Raw genomic sequence first — 20,039 nt, 5'->3', positions numbered from 1 at the left:
AAGGGCCATCGAGTCCAACCCCCTGCCAAGCAGGAAACACCATCAGAGCACTCCTGACATATGGTTGTCAAGCCTCTGCTTAAAGACCTCCAAAGTAGGAGACTCCACCACACTCCTTGGCAGCAAATTCCACTGTCGAACAGCTCTTACTGTCAGGAAGTTCTTCCTAATGTTTAGGTGGAATCTTCTTTCTTGTAGTTTGGATCCATTGCTCTGTGTCCGCTTCTCTGGAGCAGCAGAAAACAACCTTTCTCCCTCCTCTATGTGACATCCTTTTATATATTTGAACATGGCTATCATATCACCCCTTAACCTCCTCTTCTCCAGGCTAAACATGCCCAGCTCCCTTAGCCGTTCCTCATAAGGCATCGTTTCCAGGCCTTTGACCATTTTGGTTGCCCTCCTCTGGACACGTTCCAGTTTGTCAGTGTCCTTCTTGAACTGTGGTGCCCAGAACTGGACACAGTACTCCAGGTGAGGTCTGACCAGAGCAGAATACAGTGGCACTATTATTTCCCTTGATCTAGATGCTATACTCCTATTGATGCAGCCCAGAATTGCATTGGCTTTTTTAGCTGCCGCGTCACACTGTTGGCTCATGTCAAGTTTGTGGTCAACCAAGACTCCTAGATCCTTTTCACATGTACTGCTCTCAAGCCAGGTGTCCCCCATCTTGTATTTGTGCCTCTCATTTTTTTTGCCCAAGTGCAATACCTTACATTTCTCCCTGTTAAAATTCATCTTGTTTGTTTTGGCCCAGTTCTCTAATCTGTCAAGGTCGTTTTGAAGTGTGATCCTGTCCTCTGGGGTGTTGGCCACCCCTCCCAGTTTGGTGTCATCTGCAAATTTGATCAGGATACCCTTGAGTCCATCATCCAAATCGTTGATAAAGATGTTGAATAAGACCAGGCCCAAGACAGAACCCTGTGGCACCCCACTAGTCACTCTTCTCCAGGATGAAGAGGAACCATTGATGAGCACCCTTTGGGTTCAGTCAGTCAGCCAGTTACAAATCCACTGAGTGGTAGCATAGTCAAGACCGCATTTTACCAGCTTCTTTACAAGAATATCATGGGGCACCTTGTCAAATGCCTTGCTGAAATCAAGGTAGGCTACATCCACTGCGTTCCCTTCATCTACCAGGCTTGTAATTCTGTCAAAAAATGAGATCAGGTTAGTCTGACATGACTTACTGTATTTTTTGCACCATAACACTCACTTTTTTCCTCCTAAAAAGTAAGGGGAAATGTCTGTGCGTGTTATGGAGGGAATGCCTACGGGTGGCATGCCTACGGATTTTCCTCCTCTAAAAACTATGTGCGTGTTATGGTCGGGTGCGTGTTATAGAGCGAAAAATACGGTATTTTTCAGAAATCCATGCTATTGGTGATCACAGCATTCCTTTCTAGGTGCTCACAGACTGTTTGCTTAATGATCTGCTCCAGAATCTTCCCTGGTATTGATGTCAGACTGACTGGGCAGTAATTATTTGGGTCCTCTCTTTTCCCCTTTTTGAAAATAGGGACAACATTTGCCCTCCTCCAGTCTGCCGGGACTTCGCCTGTTCTCCAGGAATTCTCAAAGATGACTGCCATTGGTTATGAGATCACATCTGCCAGTTCTTTTAATACTCTTGGATGCAGTTCATCTGGCCCTGGAGACTTGAATACATCTAAACTAGCCAAGTATTCTTGTACTATCTCCTTAGTTATTCTGGGCTGTGTTTCCTTTGCTGAATCATTTGCTCCAAATTCTTCAGGTCGGGCATTGTTTTCTTTATCGGAGAAGACTGAGGCAAAGAAGGCATTGAGGAGTTCAGCCCTTTCTGTGTCCCCTGTTTGCATTTCACCATCTTCTCCTCTGAGTGACCCCACTGTTTCTTTGTTCTTCCTTTTGCTACGAACATACCCATAAAAGCCTTTTTTGTTGCTTTTAACCTCTCTAGCAAGCCTGAGTTCATTCTGTGCTTTAGCTTTTCTGACTTTGTGTCTACACGTTCTGGCTATTTGTTTGAATTCCTCTTTGGTGGTTTCCCCCCTTTTCCATTTTTGGACACATCCTTTTTTAATCTTAACTCAGTTAAAAGTTCTTTAGATAGCCACCCTGGCTTCTTTAGGCACCTTCCATGTTTCCGTCTCATTGGTATTGCCTGACATTGTGCTTTTACTATCTCCCTCTTAACAAACTCCCAGCCATCATGAACTTCCTTTCCTTTTAGTATTACTGTCCATGGGATCTCACCCAGCACTTCCCTAAGTTTTATGAAGTCGGCTTTCTTAAAGTCAAGAAATTGAGTCCTAGTATGCTTGGCTGCTCCTTTCCGCTGTATAGTAAACTTCAGAAGAGCATGATCACTCGCGCCTAATGATCCTTCCACTTCTACCCCACTAACCAGGTCATCAACATTGGTTAGGACTAGATCTAAAATGGCTGTTCCTCTTGTTGCTTCTCCCACTTTCTGGACAATGAAGTTGTCTGCAAGGCCAGTGAGGAATCTGTTTGACCTTATGCTCTTGGCTGAGTTTGACATCCAACAAATATCCGGGTAATTGAAGTCCCCCATTACTACTATCTCCCTTCCTTTTGCATGCTTGGCCATCTGTTCCAGGAAGGCATCATCTATGTCCTCCGTTTGGCTTGGAGATCTATAGTAAACTCCCACAATGAGGTCTCTGTTATTCTTCTCTCCCTTAATTTTGACCCAAATGCTCTCACTTTGGCTTTGAGGTTCTAAATCTTGGATCTCTTCACAGGTATACACATCCCTGACATATAACGCCACTCCTCCTCCTTTCTTGTCTGGTCTGTTTCTCTGAAATAGATTGTATCCCCCCATTATTACATTCCAATCGTGGGACTTATCCCACCAGATTTCAGTGATGCCTATTATGTCATATTTAGTTTGCTGTACCAAGAGCTCAAGCTCATCTTGTTTATTTCCCATGCTTTGCGCATTAGTGTACAGACATTGAAGTCCATTCACTGATTTCTTTAACCATGGGGCAATCACTCCCATTCTCCCTTATGAGATAAACAGGGTATGAGGTGCGTTCCTCTTATATTCATTAAACTGCCACCACTTCCCTTTTTATTGTCAAGCAGGGAAGCACTTAAGAGCTGCTGTAATTTATCTGAGGGTAGAGAAATGGTACAGTATTAGCAAGCCCTCTGGATTGACCAGGCAATTCTGGCCACGCTTGGAACAATCTCCTTATCCTTCTTTAGACCTTCAACTCTTTTTCTATTCAAAGGTTCCTGTGGCACATTAAATACTAACCAATTTGTTATGGCATAAGCTTTCATAAGCTAAAGTCCATTTTACCAAATGCATTTAAAGATGTTTTAAAGATAAATTGTTTCAAAGATATTTTAAAGATGTTTTATCACTTGTGTGTTTGTTGCCCCGGACTCCTCTGGAAAGGCAGGATATAAATTTAATAAATAATAATTAAATAATAAATAAATTTAATAAATACATGTATAATCCTCAGCTGCCAATTGAGGATTACACTTAATGAATCTGATGAAGTGGGTTTGAATTAACCAAAGTTTGAAACATGAATTTGTTAGATGTTAAGGTGTCACAAGACTCTTTGCTGTTTTACTCCAAATGTGTTACAATATTCTAGCTAAAATAAAAATACACAAAATACCAGGATAAAACTTAAGACATAAAACTCAGTTATCATTGCCTCCCCCCCCCCCAAAGCACCCTGAAGCAATAAAAAACATTCAGACTGTAGCTCCAGAAGCTCTGGCCAGCTTTTAGTTATAATTACGGGCTTTAGATTTAGCTCTGTAATGTTATCTGAGAGTGCTGCAGTCTACCCTTTCAAACTCCATTACATAAAAAGAGACTCAACAATTGAAGTCTAGCACTCACTGAGTTTGTAAAACTCTATCTGAACAGTGGTACTTCAGCCTGTGGATGGTAACTCACATGACTGATTGCTCCTTCATACAAATTTTCTGCACACAGAAAACTAGATTTCAGGAGGAAAGGCTATAGCCTGACATGCTACCTGACTACATGGATATATATATATATTTATATATATTATATGGGGGAATGTTCAATCCTGTGAGTCTCCCACTGAAACCTAAAGCAGTAAAACCCTGGCACACCTTTGCTACCTCAGTGAGAACTAGGGCTAATATTCAAAGTAATGTTAAATCAACCCAAAAAATCACTTTACATCTCAGTGCTCAACTGGGTGTGTACCTTGTTAAGGAAATAAAATCATATTTCATTATAAACAAAACTCTACAATAGATGGCTTTTTGCTCATTAATGACAGATAGAAAAGCAGGCTAGAAGAAAGAATTAAGAGAAACCAGCCTTGCACATATATTTTCCCTGTAAGAAGACTGCATAATATGTTCTTACTGTGCCCTAATATATTAACAATAAAATAATTATTATATTTGAACAATGAACTACAGGGTGTATCACATATGAATGACAGCCACTGTTAATCTTAGAACTTTTTCATCAAACGTTCAGTAAAGGAATAAAACCCCTACTATATTAGTAAACCTTAGAACCCTGAAATTTCTTGATTTCTGTCTCTAATGTATTTTCTAAACTTTCAAGAGAATAATACAGTATTAAGCCCTTGAAAAATCATAACATGTAGCTTCATATACAGGTCTCCTCTTATCCTAGCAAACAATTTATCTTGAAAGTTGTACTTGGAGAAGGAAAGCATTTTGGCTGCTTTAAGAATCTGATCTCAACTGAAAAAAGAGATCATGTAAAAAAGAATTATGGAAATGCCAGCTTTTGTGTTGACTATAAAACTACATGTTTCTAGTGCCCAAAACAACAGCCATAAGATCAGCCTTCATAAAAGTAAGTGAAAGGAAAAGTTTTGACTGGTATTTGTTCCACTGTGATTTTAATTGTTATTAAGTTTAGAGCAAGAGTTCTTGAACTTCATCTTAAGCCTAGTAGCACATAGCACATTCTGCTTCATTCAGCCAACTAGTCTAGAAGACTTTGTACCTCACTCTGGAACCAATAACAGACATAAGTAGATTCGATAAAAAGGGAAGGACTACACATACGTGCCTCATGACACGCTTGAGGTTTCTCCAGAAAAAGCACTATCCAGCAGCAAAATACAAGCACATAGTCACTTAACCATATACACCATATTGAATCAGTATTCCAATTCTGTGCCAGTCAAGATAGAAACTGAGCCAATAAATGTCACTGAGAAGCCCATGCCTCCTTAAAACAAATCTAGTGACTTAGAGAAGTACCACTCAATTAAAGCTGCAATCCCTTATACATCAGAAGTCTCACTGAAATCTATATTGAGCTTACTGCTGAATAAACAAATATAAGATTGCTCTATAAAAAGCCTTCATTTACTAAATGATAATCGCTCCTAAACACACTGTAAGAACTATCAAGTTGTAATTTCATCCACATAATTGTTATGAGTTGTAGATTTTTTTTAAAAAATGTATTAAGGTATCAAATGTTTAATAATATTTATAGAAAAACTAGCATGTCAAACAGTCTTTAAAATGCTAGTTTATTTTCCTGTATAATTACTTTAAAGCAAACAATAGGTCCATTCTCCATCTTGAGACACTGCAGTTTTATCCACATTATTTTTAGACTTTAGTATTTAATGCAAGGTCATTATTTACAACTGCACTAACACTCTAACTCAAGTCACTGGAACAATTCTGCTCTTCAGGTATATTTATATGATTAATAATAATAATAATAATTTTATTATTTATACCTCACCCATCTGTCTGGGTTTCCCCATATATAGGGCAGGGGGATGTCATTAATGTTACCTTGGGAAGTTTCAATTCTTTTATTCTATGAACACAAACAACTTTAAACAAATATTTTCAATGTATTTGAAGCTCCTAACAGGAGTGTCACCCAGGCATATTATCCTCCGTACTAAAGCATTCAAGTAGGCCAATTCACTCAACCTGATTTTCCATTTTTCTTTGCTACTCATTCTGTGGCTCCTGGAGATTACCAAACAATGTGTACCTGAACATTTTAATCCTTCTGTACTTCTACATACCCCTTGTTTTTTGGAGCATGCTGAGAACACCCTCATTTCTCAGTATCCCTTTTTGGCACCAGTCCTATCAGAGGTCACCACCTGAATTCGCTGTTGTGGGGAACGGGTAGACTCCCTCATACAAGGTACGGAGCTGCACAACAAGGAGAGCTAAATGAGGCCTTCTAGGATTTTCCCCAGCCACATTTGTCAAGGCTCCACACCCTCTTCAAGTGCTATTGTTTGTCTCAAATGAGTTTTTAAATTGTGCTAGTGACTCTTGCTTGCATGGATAGAGAAGGGTATGTATAGGAACTTCTGACTTTGTATTTCTAGAGTGTAACTTATTATATGAAAGTAAGTAGCACATCCAATTCCCTACCCACTTTGTAACGCTGGGTGAACACAGCCATGTGGCCTCTGGCAAGCTGCCCAAGAAGCAACGTGGCCCTCAGCCTGGAGAATGTATCTAGCCCACCCTTTCCTATCAAAAGTGTTCTTATTAAAGAGTCCTTCCAACCAATCATGCCCTAACCTCCAAGAAGCTGCTAACAGGGGGCTTGCAGCGCATTACACCCCACCCCCAGATTCTCATTTTTCTTTTCTAACTGACACTCAATGTCCTGCAGCTACTGAGAATGCTCAGTCCTCATTGGTCTACTTTGGAGGGTTGTCTCCTTCAGTATTTTTCTTCTGCGAACCTCAGGGTTCCTCCAGGTATGTTTCATCTCTTTCTCAATGGCTCCAGGCCTGTCAGCGCTTTCTGTTCGATTTCTGTTAGAGGCAGTGAAGAAGACTGAGGTTTGCACTTTATTATTAGTTAACTGATTTGTATTTTAGCATAATTTAATCTAGCACATTTTGATTTGAACCTCAATGGTAGTTTACTAGAGTAATGAATTTTATATACATTTGCATACATAGGTTTGAAAGATGAGATGGAGAAATTCCTTCCCTTGGAGGTTCAAAGATAGTTGGAACTGAATATAAGCTTTTAAGCAGGGTGGGAATGATGAAGACAAGTAAACATGGGAAAGAGAAGTAAATTGGGTCCAATTTCTTTACCACGTTTGAGGGGAAATGTTATTCCAGATCACAGTTTCTAATAATTCTGAGTTTTATTACATTATCTTGCAGTTTGCATTATGGCATAGCTTGCTTGTATGAATTAGCTGCATTTAGTTTATTTACTTAATAGCGTTTGCCTTCATCCACCCACTTTGTTTGCGGAATGTTATGACCCAACTGATAACCATTCACTAAAGAAGATTAAATCTATCTGATCTTCAAATTCCTTCCAGTAATAACATGCTCCACTTTTTCATTAAGTTAAGCAAAACCATAGAACTGTAGAGTTGGAAGGGACCACAAGGGTCATCTAGTCCAACCCTCTGCATTGCAGGTATCTTTTGCCCAACACAGGGCTCAAACTCACAACCCTGAGATTAAGGGTCTCATACTCTACCAAATGAGCCCAGTCATGGCAGTTAGACATCCATATAAGAGCTGTCTTACATATGCTTACTCAAAAGTAAGTACCATTGTATTCAGTTGAGCTTATTCATACAGGAAAGTGAGCACAGGAATGCAACCTAAATCAAAGTCTATTGCATTTGCTGTTTCCTTAGCTTAGATGACATAATGGCAGATTGTACAGTATCCTCTTTCACAGTCTTAAACAAAACTTGAACTTTCCCTACCAAAAGTTGTCAAATTCTCATAAAAGAGTTAATACTCAAGAGTTTATGTCTGCTTCCTTTCTTGTTAACAAAGGCCATGATCAAGTTGCAGTTACAGGCAACTACTGTCCCTTGACAGGGTTGTACATCTCCAGTGGAGGGAAAAAAGGTGCAGCTTGATGGGACGCAGATAATCAGCATGGTATGAATACGGACTTGCTTCTGCACATAGATCTCCTTTACAAGATCATGATACATTTCTAAGGTTAGTTTAACAAATGAAAACATATATGTACTGAAATATGGATCTTAGAGATGTTTATTCTAATGGATATAAGGTATAATGTTAAATGATCTACCTGTCAGTGTTAACCCTTACTCATGCACTTAAAAATAATCTGTCATAGTCTAAAATATGTGGGATTAACAGATCAAAGGAAACCATCAGAGAGGTTTTTTCCTCTCAGCAACATTGGAATGTTTCCAAGAGATAAATTATGACAGCCAACATGCTCTGTAAGTGCAAACATGGCTATTGTTTTGCCCCACATCAACTGAGAGGTTATTATCCAGATAATTAGCCCAAGCCACTTCATGGTGGCAGCAGCCCTGTACATGCTACACCATTGGGCAGACACAGTGTGTGATGAGGGCTGACAACAAAGCATGGCACTAAGACCACTTATGTTGTTCCAGAAAGTAGTTTATGTTTTCCTGAAGATAGGCAGCTGGCAGGGGAAGGTTCTGCACTCCTCATTTCTATATGCTTCTTGTCACCTCTTTTGGAACCCTTCTCACAACCGTCTTAGGAACCAAAAGTAGGAAATGCTACAATAAACAGTAAAAGTCAACTTAACAATGCCATGACAGATGAGTCATGTTGCTGTGTGTGGACTCAGAGCAGGTGGCTGCGCTGACAGTCTCAGCTGAAAACCTAATCATACCACATCTCTGTTATTATAAACCCTTCCTCCCTACAGCAGTATGAAAAAGCTATGCTATTTGCAAGTACAAAACCTAATATTCAGCTGAGAGTATGTCATATGCTGTGCCCTTGCCCTCATTTGGGGAATAAGAAGTGTTAAAATAATGTAAGATAAAGGGACAAAGAGGTAAAAGACATTGAGTGATATCTAACGAAGTCATAACCAAGGGCCTTTTCAGTGGTTGCTCCCAGACTTTGGAACTCCCTTCTTATTGCAGCCAGGTGAAGACTTTCTTGTTCCAATAGTATTTGGGAACTGGCTCCTTTTAGGGGAAGGGCTGGTACTGTGGTGTTTTCATTATGATCTGTATCTTTAATAGATCATATATAGATAAATATATTAACATTTAAATATTTTTTTAATTATTGCTTTTCCCCATTTTTAGCTGTTTCTGCTTTAGCTGTAAGCTGCCTTGAGTCTCTGTCAGGAAAAAAGGCAGGATGAAAATAAATATAATAATAGTAATAATACTCAAGAGTAAACCCACTGAAATTAATTTACTCATCCATTAGTTTAAATGAGTTTACTCTGAGTATTACTAGCATTGGATTTCATCCATTATCTTTCACAAATCATAGCCAGTGTTCAAATACAGAATGTTTCTGTCTGCAGGCAAACAAACAAAAAACCATTTTGCAAAATACCACTCATGCTTGTTGTTTGTTATGTTGAGGTTAAAACCTGTCTAGGAACTGCATTCTGACATGGAACTAACTCTGGTTCCTGGCATGTGGGAATACAAAATATCCTTTGACAGTGACATAAAATAATTCTGCACATAAAGGTTTCCTATTCCCCAGCCAGTATAAAAAGTCTGTCTAGTATTTGCTGTAGAATTCAAGAATTCATTACTGTGTTCTGAAGGAGATTATGGAGGACTCAACAATGAGCGTCATGCCAACATTAAACTCTACAATAGGTTATCCTATTGTTCTTCTTACAACAACGAAATAAACAAATTTCATATGATGTCCTATTTTTAAAATCAAATTACCACCATTTCAAGTCTTATTACTTCAACTCTTGTTTTATTATGTTCATTAAACAATACACAGCAAATGCAGGATCTTTACAATGCATGCTATGTGTCACTTTTCATATGTATTGTTTCTTTGACTGCACAGTCAAATGACAGGTACAATCTGTTTGCTGCTAGAATGAGTTTATGGACTTTGAAAAGTGGTTTACTGTGTTAATTTGGTTTTTTTAAAGTATGTTTGAAGTAACTAGTATAATCAGAGATTTTGAAGGCACGTGCTAAGACATGTAAGGCAAAGATAATACGGTGTTACATTAGTCATGGACATAAAGTGTGTATTATATATAACTGCTTAATCTGTTTAACATATTTTTCCTAAGTACATAAGAGGAATTCATAACGTCACATTTTATTTCCTGTGTTAATCATATGATTGATTAGTTGCAGTCTTCAGTAAACGGGAACATCAAACCAATGTTATAAAAAGTATGTATTACCACTTGCTTGTTTCCTATACATTTTTCACGTGGATGTGTATAGAACACACTGATATCACTGGAATTTACTCCCAAATAAGTTAGCATATGACTGCAGCCTTGTTTTGGAATTAAAAAGGAACACAAAACAAAGGCACAAAGCCAACAGACATTAAACCTCCTGGTAGCAACATGCCTAGGTTCTGACAGCTGCTTTCTTTGTTTTGCTTTGCAGTGCCCTCCCCCAATCCCTCATGCTGACCTACATGAGTATCTTTGCATCATTTTATTTTCCACAGGCTTTCTCCAAGCAGGAGCAAAGGAAAAAAGGTGCTGGAGGAGCTCTAGTAAATAAACAGGCACACAGCCTCGGTATTTCAGAAACCGTGTATCAGTATCTAATATAGTCACCCATGCTGCAGTGCCAAACAAGGGCAATGAAACAGGAAGGATGTTTTTGTTAGGTGTTCTATCCAAAAATGAAACGTCTTGTGCCCAAACCAAGGCATCCTTTCAGGTACAATTAAGCTACCCTGCAGTCTCCCAACTGCTTGCCTATACATGAGCCATAATGCAGCATTTAAAAGACAGAAAATATTACTGATCATATAAGAATTCTAGATTTCAGCACAACAGAGAGAAGAAAAACATTCGCAGCGAAGCGGGAGGGGCGGGGGGGAGGGAAGGGATTATCAGAAAATGGTAACTAGCAAGCTCTTCATACAAACGCCGTCGTTTCTGGGGAAGATGGGGCAGTTGTATAAACAAGACGAAACAGAGGCGTTTTTGTTGCTGTGGGTGCGGGAGGAGCGCGCGCGAGAATGTCGCCGACCTGAGGCAGCTAAGAAGAGGAGGAGGAGGCAGCCCTGAAATCCATGGGGAAGAAGCAGTGCTAAGTGATGGAGAAATGGTGGAGGAAATCCTCGCCGTGCAATTGCATTACTGGGGGATGTATGCAGCCTCCCGGGAGCGGGAGACGACGGAAGGGGGGAAAGCGTTGCTAGGGGGAAAAATTCACCCCCACAGAAAGAAAACAAGGCGGAAAACAGCGCGCAAAGGGCACCCCCTGTACCCTTCTGGGGCCCAAGTGGAGCCTCAAGAGCACGGAGACGGCGGGGATCAGCGGCGGCCCTCGCCGCGGAGCTTTACCTGCTGCCGGCGGGCTCCGAGCGCCGTCGCCCAGCGTGACGGCTCCGTCCTTCCAGATGCGGATGTCGGCGGGGCTCTCCACCCTGCGGCTGGGAGACTCCCCGCGGCGGCCTCGGGAGCGGAGGGAACCGCAGCACTGGTAGCAGACGGCCCACGCCTGCTCCTCGTTGATGGGCTGGTTGTAGAGCCGCAGGATCTCCTCCAGAGACAGCGCGTCCCGCATCGCCAGCGCCGCCGCCAGAGACCGGCCTTCGTCGTCGCCGCCGCCGTCTCTGCGGCCGGAGGTGCCCGGCAAGGGCTCGTCGCTTCCCGCGGCCCCGCCGTGAGCCATTCCCTCTGCGGGGAGCCGAATGATAATAATAATAACGAAAAGGAGATGACCGGCCGCGCTCGCTGCCCTCTTCGCCCTCTGCCTTCGCCGCCTCGCTTCGCTTCACCTCAGCTGCTGCTGCTGCCGCCGCGGCTGCCCGTTGCCCGCCGCCTTCATGTTCTTCTTCCCGCACCCCTCCCCCCGCTTCCCTCAATAAATAAGAAAGCGCGTGAGCCGCCCTAGTCACCGGCGAGGAAGGCAGGCAGGCATCAGCAGCGCCGCCACCGCCACCACAGAGCGAGTCAGTCCGTGGCTGGAGGGGGAGGAGAGTATGGAAGGCGGGAGTCACCTCATAGCAACGCAATGGCGTCCCTCCTCCTCCTCCTGGCCTCGGGCTCTGCTGGGTTACACTGCCGCCTGCCTGCGGGAAGCAAGGACAGCAAGAAGCGGGGGGAATGAACCAGGGGGAGAAGTGTACATACCGGTATATCATGTGTCCGGGTTGGGAGGAATAGAGCCAGCCACGAGGGCCCGGCCTCCCCCAGGGAAGAAAATTAATTAGGCGCCAAAGCCTTCCGCATGGGGATTTGCCAAGCGTCAGGATATGACTAACTTGGCCGCAGTGCTTCAGTACTAAATTAATAAGGAGCCTGCCATTCCTCCCCCCAGCTAAACCCGTGAATTCTGGAGTGGTATTTCAGAATTAATTTGGGAGAAACGGACCCTTTGCTCAGGGGTGCAGGACAAGTTTTGTATGCAAGATGGTCACCTGTGTGTAGTGGTTAAGAGCGGTAGACTCGTAATCTGGGGAACCGGGTTCGCGTCTCCGCTCCTCCACATGCAGCTGCTGGGTGACCTTGGGCCAGTCACACTTCTTTGAAGTCTCTCAGCCCCACTCACCTCACAGAGTGTTTGTTGTGGGGGAGGAAGGGAAAAGGAGATTGTTAGCCACTTTGAGACTCCTGAAGGGGCGTGAAAGGCGGGATATCAAATCCAAACTCTTCTTCTTCTTCTTCTCCTTCTTCTTCTTCTGGCTTGTGACAAAGACCCAAGCAGGGTAGATGGATCCACATTGGCTCAAAGCATGGCCTTTACCATTCCTTCTGTTCTAGGGGTGGGTCCAGAGAAGGGAGACTTAGACTGGATCCTAAGCCTGTGCGGTCACATGCCAGCCCAGCATACAACAGTATTTTAAAGGCTTGTTTTCCCTCTGCCAAGCTTAGGTACAGAAGCAGCCCCACTGCTGAATTGGGTTTAGATTTTGTATAACTTGACATCAGCTTGCTTTATGCCAACTTCTTGTGCACAGGATTCCTCCCTTAGCGACACTTTCTTAGATTATGATCACACACACACACACAATCAACATTCTCTTTTTTCCGTTATGTTATGGTGTGTTCCAAGTGAAAGCAAAATGCATTGGTCTTTCAGCTTTATAATTTCACTGCAATTAAACAGGATACACACAAAGATCCAGTATAGAGAGGTGAACTACAGAATATTTGGACACCGACTGACAATTAGTGCAGTCTTCCCTTTTGTTAAGAAATATAACTTTTATTACATAAAAATATACATTTTAATTACACTTTGTACAAAGATTTTCTGTCATGATACTCTGAACACAATCACACAGCCAAAACTCATAACATTATATTGTGGCAGAAGCCTTTACTAAAGGCATACCATTAAATACAATAATATTCAATCTTGTCTCTTCAAGGCTGTGATCCTAAGCACACTTAGATAAATGTTGCACTGAAATCAGTGGGTTGTATCCAACACGGAGTGAGTAGAGTTCTAGTTGCACAGTGGGACTTTTCCTTCTTCGCCTCCTCAAAATCTGCTCTGGAGGGTCCTCCAACCCACTGGAGCAGACTTTAAGAGTGCACAGGGGGTGCAGGGTGGAAGAGAGGATGGGGAAGTTCAGTTGCGCAAGTCAAAGTCTGAGCAACTGGAACAGCAGTGCTGAGTACAAACCAATGGGATTTACTTCCAAGTAAATGTGTTGAGGATCAGAATGCAAGCCTGACATCATTAATAGTGAAAAGTATTTGACCTCAATTGGACTTTGACATAACTGCGGAGGATCTCAGTTCAAAGTGCAAGTGGTTCTTAGAGTACGCAACGGTATTTGCAAGCAAACATGATCCATACGGCACATGCAGATTCAGGATATGTGAAAACTCTGACACGAACTGCAAGTCGCACTTGGTCCCCTCTACAGCACAGGATTTCGTCACAAAAAGGAGACCTATTTCAGGAAAGGGAAACACAAAAACCAGTCACTCAGCTGTTGAATTTGAGACATTTTTTTAAATTGTAAGGATAGTAACCATTACAGAAGTGGTTAACTGCAGCCATTGTCTTAATCTGCAAATCTGCATACCAGAAGTTTGACATAGCAATTAACCATCCAATTGTGCAAAGCCTTTGCTATGAATTTAGCCATACCAAGCATAGCTTACTCCACAAGTTATTTCTATGGCCTGAATGATATCATGCTGACTGATACATTTTGTCACAAATGTTGACTAACAGATGACCCATCTTCATCCAGAACACTTAACAGGTGGCCAGAAATGAATATAAAACTAAAATATGAGTGAGCAGGACTACACAACCAATATTAGTTCATCTCTAGCTACATGTATAGGATGTAGTGGTCTAAAACACAGAGCCTAGGGCTTGCCGATCAGAAGGTCGGCGGCTCGAATCCCGGTGATGGGGTGAGCTCCCGTTGTTCAGTCCCTGCTCCTGCCAACCTAGCAGTTCGAAAGCACATCAAAGTGCAAGTAGATAAATAGGTACCGCTCCGGCGGGAGGGTAAACGGCATTTCTGTGCGCTGCTCTGGTTCATCAGAAATGGCTTAATCATGCTGGCCATATGACCTGGAAGCTGTCTGCAGACAAACGCTGGCTCCCTCTGCCAGTAAAGCGAGATGAGCACCGCAACCCCAGAGTCGTCCGCAATGACTTAACAGTCAGGGGCCCCTTTACCTTTACCTAGCTACATGTATAAAATAACCAGTTGTATACTTCATGAACAAGGTTCATATGAGAATTATTAAAAATTTAGCCTCAATTTTTCATGCAAGATATTATTAAATTATATCTCATTTGTTTCCATTTTCTCAACTTACATGAATATATATCTTATTCCCTTTTGTTATGTCATATTATTTTTCTTTTGTAGGTCAGTAATTTTAACTTTTTCTGATTTATTGTAACTAATATTGAATCTTATATGTTCAGCCTTATATGATTAGCTATAAATGCTGGTATCTGATATTATATTCTGATTATGTTATGCAACACTCTTGTTGTAATGGTGCTCACCTGTACGGTCACCTCTATCTATGCTACCCATGGCAGCCGTCTAGTGCTTGCACCCACAACATTTTTATCAAGATACCAATATTGGCACCTTATTTTTTCAACAAAAAAAGCACTGATTGTATGCAACACTACAGCGTAAAAAGAGCAGAAGGAAGTTTACCGAAGGCATGCAGCAAATGCTCTCCTTGCATTTCTGTGTACAAAATGAATGGGAAATCCTTTGAATGTGTGTCCATCGGGTACTGCTCTCCTGATGGCATCTTGAAATTCTTCATTACCTGAAGAAACACCTGTGGTACGTTCAAGTTCATAGGCTGCCAAGGCTGGTGACAAGAGGTAGGAAAGTTGGTCGTCCCAAACTGTTGAAAAACCAAGGTCCTGTATGTTGAATCAAATAAAGAAGGGAATTAGGACTAGTTGGTACATAACAATGCTTAGTTCACCTGCTTAATAGAGGAAAATAGGAGTGGGGGAACCTTTTTTTAGCTCAGTGGTCCAGAATGTTTTCCCTCCCACCACTTTCAGACCAATTTATGGGGGGAGATGTTATTGTGATGTCAGCTGATATGTTTTTTGTCCACAGGTCTTCAGAAGTCCCTTTCAAAATGCTATACTGTATTGTGCAGCACTTTAAACGGGGCTTTGCAGGCACTGCCCTTTTGGCTGAGCCAGGCTTTTACCTGTCCCATACCTGGCATATAATGGTAGGCCTAATGAGGCCTGCGGGCCAGAGGTTGCCCACCTCAGGTTAAAAGGTCCAAGAGCATATTTAGTTAGCAATAATAAGAAGTCCAGTCGCAAATGACTCTGGGGTTGCGGTGCACATCTCGCTTTACTGGCCGAGGGAGCCGGTGTACAGCTTCTGGGTCATGTGGGCAGCATGACTAAGCCGCTTCTGGCAAACCAGAGCAGGGCAAAGGGTGGGCAGGAGCTGGGACTGAACAACGGGAGCTCACCCAGTTGCGGGGATTTGAATTTGCATGCAAAAGGTCCTAGCTGAAATGCCACGTGTCTCCAGATAGGGCTGAGAAAAACTGAAGTCAGTGTTAACAATAGTGAGCTAGATATACCAATGATATGACTTACTAGAGGGCTGCTTCCTATGTTCCTTTAAAACAAGCTTCAAACATATTTGCTAAACATATTTTACATAAAGTAAATTGTTTTACTGGTAAACCAGATGGAGTAAAAGCAAATTGCTTTCAGTTTATGCACAGATGCATCTACATAAATCCAGAATTTCCGCAAGGTGTGGATAGTGCCTATACTTGCTTTCTACATATGTTGGGATAAAGTCAACTTCATACCATGAGTATCAAATGTAAGAAAGGAACTGTGTTGACTCAAATACATTTTGAAAATAACTTTAACCTACTGAAATGCAGAAGCAGCCAAACACCATTTTGCACACAAATAATGGCATGTACCTTCCTGTGTTCTACCACTAACATTCTCAGTTGCAACTCCAGTTCATTGCTTGTCACTGCAGCATCTACTGACGAAGCACAGAGAGGAGGAAAAGGAGGAAGTGCAGTTGTGGCTCCTGGAGAACATACAGATTTGATTGCTTCGCCACTCATTGGTTTCCATTTGGATTCATCATGCAAGTCAAAGGAACAGACTTCTACGGCATCAGTAGGCTGGCAGTTTGCCAAAAACTTGTGATGATTGAAGACACATCCTATTGTTCGGTAAGGATACAGTGGCTTGGGTTGTTCAACAATTGGAGGATCATCAGGTTTTATAGGATTGTGGATATATCTGAAAATTAATAGGTATGATTTAATAAGTTAACCTACAAAGTAAAGTAATTTAAAACCAGAACTAGGAAGTCCCAAAGTACTTCTCAGTTTACATAGACATTTGGCTGGTGCACAGAAAATACTGTCTGTTTTTATTGATCAGCTATGTTTAGGAAGTTGGGAGCGAGTCTCAGGAATGTACACTCCCCTTTAAAGCATGAACCCCATTCACCCAGGCCTAACAGTGCATGTCCAAAACCAAAATTTGAATCCCTGTTCCACATTTCTTAATGCAACACTTCATCAGAGTAGAGGCTACACACTTTGCCCTCACTCTTGTAGCTGCTCCTCTCAGTTCTTATGTCGCTGTACCTTTCTATTCCAAACCAGGTATCTTCTATTGTACAACCACACTTAAATGTAATGATTGGGCATTATTAAAAATATTGATTGCAGACAAGAGTTGAAAGAAAATACACAAGTTTTGTATGTACTGTCCACTTCTTATTGTGGCATTTCTTCCTACTGGGCTATCTGTCAAGTCTTCCCCCTGCCTGAAATACTCCCTAGCCATATTTTAGAGAAGGAATAGGTTAAGTGTGGTCAGTCTGGCTATTGTGACATTGCTGCCCATGATTAATGCCATCATTATGTAATTGCTAGGAGAGCTGACTGAGAGAAGAGCTTCAATTAGTATTTTCAAAGTCACAGCCCAGCTGACTCCAAGTGGTGCCATGTTCTTTTAGTCTTGTAGTGTTATTTATATGTTCCTGAGTAGCTACAGATTGAGCACAGAATATTTTCCAGCATGCCCAGTATTTGCCATTTTAGTGGAGCCATGCATTCAGGATGCCAGACATGTTCCTGCAATAAAACAAGCAAATGAAGAAGTCCCTGAAAAGAAGCAAAAACACATTAAAGCACATTAGCCATAACTGGGAGTTGGTTAATAAAATTTCATTAGCAAATGACACACATGCAGAATGTTCAGATGAAACACTAAACTGTGGATTGGTATTATGTCTGAAGATTCCTTGAATTTGTTCAATTTTACAGCATAATCGACTTACTTACCTATGTCCTGTTAAACTCTCCCAGAAAGTGATTATTCCATCAATCCCGTAAGTCATTACCCAAGTGTGAGGAGCTCCTTTGGCCTTTGTTCCTACACAGACAAAGGCTTCTAGTCCAAATCCCAGTAGAAGACTGCACAAAAGGTTAGAATGATCCTCACAGTCTCCCTGAAAGGGGGGGGGGGGAATATATTAAAATGTGTAACATGAGTTCATACAAAAAAAGTAAGGTGTCTTAAATTGGCATCTAATGAAAATTTAGCAGATAATGGCAAGAATTCGAGATTTACAGATTGAAAATAAAAGCAAAGAGGAAGAGTGAATTGCTTTGCTTAGGTTAGTGACAAAAATGTTACCATCATGTTAACATAGATGTTATTGAAAGAAAAGGTTGACTCCAATGCTAGTCCTACTCAGATGAGGCCTGATTAAATGAATGAACATTGCTTAGGTCCATTAATTTCAATGTATCTACACTGAGTAAAATTCAATTCAATACAACCCACAGTTAGTATATGCAAGATTAAGAGTACAGACAATCATTAACCTAGAATCAAGTATTTCACAGCCTTATACAGAAACTGTACACTAGGACTTATTCCTGGTCTTACTAGCACTACTAGAGAAAGCCATACACCAAATTCTACTTGAGCAACATTCTGGAAAGTATAATTAGCTTCTATAGTTTAACAATACTGTAGCAGCCAGCATGATGGGACAGAGACACCAAGGTGCCTTCCTAACACGGATGTCACTTCAGCTTACCAAGATGGGGAAGAGCAATGGCAAGGTTAGGGTTACTAGGACACATCAACAGGAGTGACAGATTGGCTCCACCAGTGGATGTGCAGAGCCACAACCTCAGCACTACCTTGCCCTGCCCTGCCCCCCACCCAGGAGTGCAGCTCCACCCCCATCATGCTGGCTGCTACTGGGGGTAAGCTTCCTTCTCTGATCAGGCCCACAGCTTTCATAGGAGGATGTGTATTGGAACACCCACAACTGTTGTCAATGAAACTGTGTACTTTCTAGCTGGTCATACTAGAGTGGTGTAGCATCCACTGTAGTCCAGACATATGTGCAACACTTTCTGCATACTTACAGAAGAAATTCAATAAGCAATTAAACATTCTTAATCTTCCAAATGCTGCTGTAACACATCTACCATGTGGGTTTTTAAATATTAAGTGGTTTATAAATGCTTTTAAATAAATAAGCTCATACTAAGTTCATCTAGCCAAGTTTATGAAATAAAATATGGAAAACTGTCTGCAACAGAAGTACTGAACAGTATTGCAATGCATGTGCATGTGGGTGTGTTTACTGGCCATTTCACTCTCCCTGCTTCAGGCCTGCTGCTGCAGAACATTAGGAAACACAGCATGCAATATGGGTGGAAGATGGAACAAAAGTTTGCACGAATACCAAAGTGCAAGATTTCTGGATAGATTCAAAGAATCATAGAACTATAGAGTTGGAAGAAGCCACAACTTAAAAGAGATTTACACCATGAATTGATACTACACAATAAAATTTTGAATTATAATATCTTAAGGAGTGTCAGGTACCTTATTTCTACATAGAAAAGCCAGAAGAGTACACCACTGTTCTTGTTTACTATTTCCTCCACCGATGATAGGGGCTCTTTCATAACCAAGCACACTGACAAATCTTGCCGCTTGCCTGGGTGTGTCTAGAAGTCTGCCTGCTCGAAGAGGCTTGACGTATGAACAGACTGGCCTGTTTATCCCATTTTCATCCTGCATATAAAAATATACAAAAGGCTATCAAATGACGTTTAACTGAAAGAAAATACAGTGGTACCTCGGGTTACATACGCTTCAGGTTACAGATTCCGTTAACCCAGAAATAGTGCTTCAGGTTAAGAACTTTGCTTCAGGATGAGGACAGAAATCGTGCTCCGGCGGCGCAGCAACAGCAGGAGGCCCCATTAGCTAAAGTGGTGCTTCAGGTTAAGAACAGTTTCAGGTTAAGTACAGACCTCCGGAACGAATTAAGTACTTAACCCGAGGTACCACAGTATGGAAACAATTGTCTTCCATATCAAAAATGGGATTCTCTACCACAACTGCTCTAGAACTTCCTTTCCAATTTGTGCCTCCAACGAAAGCCAGAATACTTAGGTTTTTTTATGGTAGTTTGGAAGATAGCAGGTTTTGCGGTTATAGTTACACAATGTCCTGCTTTACTCCATTTCAAGGTTACTTCTATAAAAGAGCTACAAATGTTTCATTCTCATTAGAGTCC

At 41.6% G+C, this 20,039-nt stretch overlaps 2 protein-coding genes and 1 long non-coding RNA gene across 11 annotated transcripts in view; 1 reads left to right on the top strand and 2 right to left on the bottom strand.

The window, feature by feature from the left end:
• The window catches only part of SPIRE1 (spire type actin nucleation factor 1), an 85,354-nt gene extending 73,564 nt beyond the window's left edge, over positions 1-11,790 (bottom strand). For 2 of the 6 annotated variants that reach the window (XM_081205591.1, XM_081205595.1), the window contains exon 1: positions 11,308-11,790. In XM_081205591.1, coding sequence (XP_081061717.1) covers positions 11,308-11,638 — 331 coding nt within the window. In that variant the 5' untranslated portion in view covers positions 11,639-11,790. The remainder of the gene's footprint in view (positions 1-11,307) is intronic. The other 4 variants (XM_081205592.1, XM_081205596.1, XM_081205593.1 and 1 more) reach the window with 3 other exon arrangements.
• The window catches only part of CEP76 (centrosomal protein 76), a 138,401-nt gene that overhangs the window by 110,133 nt on the left and 8,229 nt on the right, over positions 1-20,039 (bottom strand). For 3 of the 4 annotated variants that reach the window (XM_081205604.1, XM_081205605.1, XM_081205606.1), the window contains 5 exons: positions 19,340-19,531; positions 17,773-17,939; positions 16,384-16,717; positions 15,117-15,334; positions 12,108-13,871 (listed from right to left, as the gene is read on the bottom strand). In XM_081205604.1, coding sequence (XP_081061730.1) covers positions 13,733-13,871; positions 15,117-15,334; positions 16,384-16,717; positions 17,773-17,939; positions 19,340-19,531 — 1,050 coding nt within the window. In that variant the 3' untranslated portion in view covers positions 12,108-13,732. Of the gene's footprint in view, positions 1-12,107; positions 13,872-14,382; positions 15,335-16,383; positions 16,718-17,772; positions 17,940-19,339; positions 19,532-20,039 lie in introns of those variants that run through there. The other variant, XR_014010900.1, reaches the window with a different exon arrangement.
• LOC308593356 lies at positions 11,954-19,321 on the top strand. Its single transcript, XR_014010909.1, has 3 exons — positions 11,954-12,101; positions 16,446-16,647; positions 19,122-19,321. It is a non-coding gene; the product is annotated as an uncharacterized lncRNA (long non-coding RNA).

The sequence above is a fragment of the Podarcis bocagei genome, assembly GCF_964188305.1.
Source record: "Podarcis bocagei genome assembly, chromosome: 8".
NCBI lineage: Eukaryota > Metazoa > Chordata > Lepidosauria > Squamata > Lacertidae > Podarcis > Podarcis bocagei.
This window is presented reverse-complemented; position numbering and strand designations above follow the sequence as displayed.